Source organism: Auxenochlorella protothecoides (genome assembly GCF_000733215.1).
Source record: "Auxenochlorella protothecoides strain 0710 unplaced genomic scaffold scaffold111, whole genome shotgun sequence".
In the NCBI taxonomy this organism is placed as follows: Eukaryota; Viridiplantae; Chlorophyta; class Trebouxiophyceae; order Chlorellales; family Chlorellaceae; genus Auxenochlorella; species Auxenochlorella protothecoides.
In genome coordinates this window covers 204,191-209,470 of record NW_011934289.1, presented here as the reverse complement: position 1 = coordinate 209,470, position 5,280 = coordinate 204,191, and the positions used below count along the sequence as shown (strand labels likewise).

Genomic DNA, 5,280 nt, shown 5'->3' with positions numbered 1-5,280 from the left:
TTCTGATTACCTGCTCCCACCCCTTTTTGTGCTGAGACCGTGCCCATCACCATCTGGCACTTGCCAAGGCAGAAGGAAAGGGGTTCAGAGTGAGGGGCGTGGCAGCATGGGCTCGCTGATCGATGACCAAAACATGTCAAATTGGGAATCGATCAGGATGGGCATGCGAAGAAAAGGATGGGGGTTCACAATGAGCCCAGAGGTCACGTGCCCATTCCCAGGCAGGCTCAGGGGTGCAGCGGTGGCAGCCCCTCTGGCCGGGCCGAAGGCGCCTCGGCCCCCTGCACCGACAGCGCATCGCCGCCTTGTGCTGTGCTCGCCTCCGCATCGCCCTCGCCGCTCTTCACAGCCTCCGTCCCTGCCTCAACCTGGCCGCCCTGCCCCGCGTCCGATCCCGCTTGCACCTCGCCGCTCTGCACAGCCTCCGCCCCCGCATTCAGCAGCCTGGCGCGCAGCAGGGAGAGCAGGACGTTGGGCCGGGGGCTTTGACCGAGGCGCACGGCCAGGGCGCCGCCCGCCAGCTGCACGCAGGCCATGAATCTGACGAGGAGGGGGAGGGAGGGTGGGGGCGCGCCGCTCTCCTCCTCCTCCGTCAGGAAGCGGGGGAGCAGGGGCTGCCCGGCGCCGGCCAGCGCCAGCAGCGGGGGTGACACGGGCCCCTCGCCCTCCACGGCCGCCAGGAGGCTGAAGTGCGAGCGCGAAAACAGAACGGCCACCGGCTCCTTCCAGCAGGCCTGGCCAGCGCCGGCCGCGATCAGGGGGAGGTATACACCCGTCATGCCTGCACCCATGGGGAAGCTGGTGATGAGGGCGGGGGTTGAAGGCCGCGGGGCGCCCATGGAAGACGAGGGGCTGGGGTGACGCACCCCACGGGATCATGACGAGACGAGCCTCGCCTCGAGCGATGCGCATGCGCGTCCACACGCCCTTTCTTCCCCCCCCTGACCTGCCATGGCGGCCTGGGGGTCGCCGTACACCAGCAGCGGCCGCCTCAGGACGTTTGCCAGCGCAAAGGCGTGGATGTCGGAGAGGTAGTCGTCGCCGCGCGGCGCCGAGACCTCCCGCTCCCACTCCGCGCCGTGGGACTCCTCTGGGATCCCCACCTGGGGTGCACAGGAATGTGCGGGGGTGACACGGCAGGCTGCGTGTCGGAAGGTGCATTGCTGGGCCGCGCCGGGCACGCGGTACGGTCAAGCGACATGGATTCCGGCACGGACGGCCAGGGTCACACTGTTCTCCACAGGTCCCTCACACTGTTCCCCACAGGTCCCCTCCCCTCTCCCCCTCCCACTCCCCCCCTGAACCCTCTGCCAGTCGCTGACCTTGCGGAGGTGCCGCTGGAACCTGGCCTGGATCTGGGGGCCCGCCCGCGCATCCTGCATGGAGGCCAGCAGCGCGCTGCGCAGCTCGCCGTCCCGATCCTGCACGCCCCAGACACCTATGGAGGCGGCGTGGTCCAGGCAGTTGCCGTCGCCCAGCGTGCACAGCACGAGCAGGCGGGTGCAGAGGGGGAAGGCATTGATCACGCCGGCCTCCTCGGCCTCCATCGCCGCCGCGGCATTCGTGAGCTCGCCCAGGACGAGGGAGCGCACGGCGGGGGGGTGCGCGGCGAAGCTGGGCAGGAGCAGGGCGGAGTCCGAGCAGGTGGCCGGGTCCTCGGGGCCAAAGTGGACCAGACCGGAGACCTCCGATGTCCAGCGCTCCTGTGGTGTCGAGGGAGTTTTGGAGCCCAAGGGTTGTGAAGGTCATGTGGGGTGGCCCAAGGATTCACTGCTGTCCCAGGGCAAGCTCATGCGTGGCTTGAATTCCGTGCATTGAGGTGGTTTGCTGTCCCAGACAGCTTGTGCACTCAGCCTCATCCGTTTGGGCCCCCCTGCCTCCAAGCAATTAACCAGGTTAGACACTTCATGAGAATCACATTCCCACTCGCCCACCTGCGCCCTCTTCTGGCGAAGCTTGTGGGCGATGCCGGGATCCACTCCCGACATGTGGCGCTGCATGCACGGCTGGGAGGGGGAGGGGGGGCTCCACTCCTCCCTGATCGTCAAGGGAGGCCGCGATGGCCGCCCAGAGCTCCGGGTCGTCCTCTCGAGCGATAGGCGCGTTGGGCGTCGCCGCCAGGTCGACACTGGAATGCCGGCTGATCACACCCAGCACATCGGCATCGCACGACGCCCGGGCTGCTGTCACCATGCGAGCCGGTCGAATGAAGGGCCTGTAGATTCCGGGCGGAGCTCCTCGCGGGGACCGGAAAGCCTCGACCTCCTCAGCCCCGCAGACGCGGGAGCCTGAGTGCTGTTAAAGCAGATTCGCGACAATGCAAGTATCACAATACACATGTGCATGCAGGCCTGGCTGCCCGCGGCATCCCGCACGTCATGGCGGGGCCCGACACATCCGGCAGAAGAAAGCAGCGCGCTGCCCCTTCACCCTGGCAAAATTTGAATCGGTATCACATGGTGGTAGACCCCGGCCCGTGGCGCTGCAGCCACTCCAACGCCGTGATCCACTGCTCGAACTCGGTCTGCGGCGAGTCCAGGGCGTGGTTGTCCTCCGGGAAGACCAGGATCTTGGTGGCGGGGCCGGCCTCGCCGCGCAGCACGCGCAGCGCGTTCGCGTACTGCTGCGCGTCCCGCAGCGGCACCCGCCGGTCCTTGCCCCCCAGCAGGAAGAGCATGGGCGCCGTGACCTGAGTGGCACAGGTGGTTGGCGGGGGTAACTCTGTGTGCAACGCATGCCTGGGCTGAAGGGCGACTGGATGCGCAATTCCCCAGGGGAAGCCTCGACCATCCCCAGTGGGATGTTGGGCGTCGTCCACGCAGGATCCATCTCTCCAGCAGCGCACTCTTCTGTGGACCGGGCAGGCATCGGCCGCCTGCTGCTCTCAGGGACCAGCACTCACAATTCCCTCACTCGGCTTCCATCCCTCTCACCCCTACACACACACACCTTGTCGACGTGTGCGATGGGCGACACGGCGTGGAAGCGGTCCAAGTCTTCCGAAAGAGGCTTGACGCGCGCGCGGCGCGCCCCCTCCGCGCCCCACGCCTCCACGTAGCACCAGTCGGGGATGTCGCTGAGCTGGACCATGAGGCCCAGGTCCAGCACCGGGTTGCGCAGCACGCCCGCGAAGAAGTCGCCCGGCGCCTGGCCCAGCAGGTGCCCCGCCAGGAAGCCGCCGTGCGAGCCGCCCACCACCGCCGCGCCCGCGCCGGCGCCCGCGCCCAGCGCGCGCGCGCGCCGCAGCGCTGCCAGGCAGTCGCCGACGTCCAGCTCGCCCACGCGGCCGGGCAGGGCCTGCAGAGAAGCCTCCCCGAACCCCGTGGACCCGCGGTAGTTGACCAGCAGCACATCATGCCCCAGCGCGCACAGCGCGCCCAGCACGGGCGAGAACTCGGAGGAGAAGGCGGAGTGCGGGCCGCCGTGCGGCATGAGCAGCAGGGGCCGGGGGGTGGAGTCAGAGGAGCCTGTGGAGATCATGTGGTCTGCGGTGGTGGCCGCATGGTCTGCGCTGGTCGGCTGATCGATGTTGGCCGGGGGCTCTCCCGGGGTCGGGGTGCTTGCCGACTCAGGGGCGCCATCGCCGGCCGCATGCAGCAGGAGGGCCTCCCAGGTGGGACCCGAGCCGTCTGCGCCATCGTCGCCAGGCTCGGGGCACACGACAGTGGTGCGCAGCGTGCGCAGCGTGGCTGCCAGCTCGGGCGGTACCGCGTCGTCCTCGGCGTCCCCCAAATCCAGATGAGCCCAGGAAGTGGGGCCCAGGGCCTCGCCGCGGCCCAGGTGGGCGACGTACGGCGAGGGGGGTTGATGCAGGGAGCTGCACGTTGCCACCGCCCAGCCTGTCGGGTCATGTGTATGGGGGAGGGGGATCAAACGTGTCAGTGGCTGTGCGCATCTGTCTATATACGTGTGTAGCGCACTGGGGAGGCTGAAGCCAGGGACCGCGCTGGGAAGTGGCCCAGTGACGCAAGCTGGCAATCGGTGGCCGGGCACCCAGGCGCCAGCCGCCCGGCCTGCGGTGCCCTGTAGATGGACGCCTGGCGCTGGCGATGGGCAGGCACACCCTCAAGCATCCCCGCATTCCCACTCCCCGCGCAGTCCACCCGCGCTGCCCACCTGCGTCGGCAGCCAGCAGGCTCCAGCTGGCGTGGTCGGGCCCCGGCGGGGGGCTCACGCGCTGCACGCTGCGCGCACTGAGCGACACGGCCAGCACTGCCGTGGTGCTGCGCCACTGGGAGGTGAGGAGCAGCGTGTCGGCGTCCACCCAGGGCTGGGCCGGGATCAGGCCGGAGTAGAGGCCCGGGAAGGCGGCGTAGGGGTCTGGGCCTGCGGGAGGGGCTCCCGCCTCCACCCCGACCAGCATGTGCGGGGGCCCCGGGGCCGGCCCCGCCCCGCACCAGGTCAGCGCGTGCAGGGACGCCGAGGCGGCGTGCGCCCCGCTCTCCACCGCGGCGGCCTGGCTCAGGAAGACCAGCGTCCCGCCGTCGGGGCTGAATCGCGGCGAGAAGGCGCTGCTCATCCCCGGCGTCAGCAGCGTCGCGGCTGGGTATGATCCGCCCGCGGGCGCCTCGGCCGCGCCCTGGAACCCCGCCTCCAGCGGCGCCCCCTCGATGGCAGCCTCGTCCCTGGCGCCGGCGCCCACCTGCAGCCACGGCGCCAGTGCCAGGTGGCAGGGGCGGTTGAAGCAGTAGACAATGCCCAGGCGCTGCGTCAAGCCCGGGAAGTTGTCGGGGGCGTGCGGCCAGCGCACAAACACGATGCCGTCCCCTGGAGGAGGGAAGAAAGGAGGGTTGGGGAGGGGGAGGGGGGTTGAGTAGCCAGATTTGCTTAATGGCGCAGCGCCGAGCGACCCGCCCTCCTCAGGGAACCCGGCCCTGCACGGGTCAGGAATCTGCGGACCCCACCGGCGCCTGGGAGTTTGAGAGCTCTTCTTCCCGAAGCCCTCTTCCCAGAACCCCTCTCACGTGATAAATCACCTACTCCCACCCCTTCCCATGAACCTCACCTCGCGGCGTCCAGACCGGCTGGCCCATGCTGTACGCATCGGCATCCCCTGCCGCCACACGCGCCACGCTCCAGGACCCGGTGTCCAGCACGAAGAGGCTCGGCGAGCGCCTGCCCGTGTACCGCTCGCCCCAATCGTCCCGGGTGGGGCCCACGCCGTGCCAGGCCGCGGGGCCGGCGCTCTCGCTTTCTTTGCGCCCATCCCGGGCGCCGCCCCAGGCGGGGCCCGGGGGCGGGGCGGGGGCCTGGCGTTTTGGTTGGGGGGGGGGGGGGGGG

The 5,280-nt window shown here is 69.8% G+C and overlaps 2 protein-coding genes across 2 annotated transcripts in view; both read right to left on the bottom strand.

Annotated features, from left to right (window-relative positions):
• Positions 1-227: 227 nt before the first annotated feature.
• F751_0758 (OTU domain-containing protein 7B) lies at positions 228-2,193 on the bottom strand (the record flags this gene model as incomplete). Its single annotated transcript, XM_011401472.1, has 5 exons — positions 228-781; positions 947-1,103; positions 1,323-1,703; positions 1,935-1,994; positions 2,032-2,193. 5 exons carry the CDS (start codon positions 2,191-2,193, stop codon positions 228-230), a joined length of 1,314 nt encoding a protein of 437 aa, XP_011399774.1.
• Positions 2,194-2,452: 259 nt separating this feature from the next.
• F751_0757 (Acylamino-acid-releasing enzyme) overlaps positions 2,453-5,280 on the bottom strand; it is a gene marked incomplete at both ends in the record, with an annotated part of 4,736 nt that continues 1,908 nt past the window's right edge. Inside the window, 5 exons of the mRNA XM_011401471.1 lie at positions 2,453-2,689; positions 3,055-3,147; positions 3,268-3,839; positions 4,117-4,767; positions 5,006-5,129. Coding sequence (XP_011399773.1) covers positions 2,453-2,689; positions 3,055-3,147; positions 3,268-3,839; positions 4,117-4,767; positions 5,006-5,129 — 1,677 coding nt within the window. The remainder of the gene's footprint in view (positions 2,690-3,054; positions 3,148-3,267; positions 3,840-4,116; positions 4,768-5,005; positions 5,130-5,280) is intronic.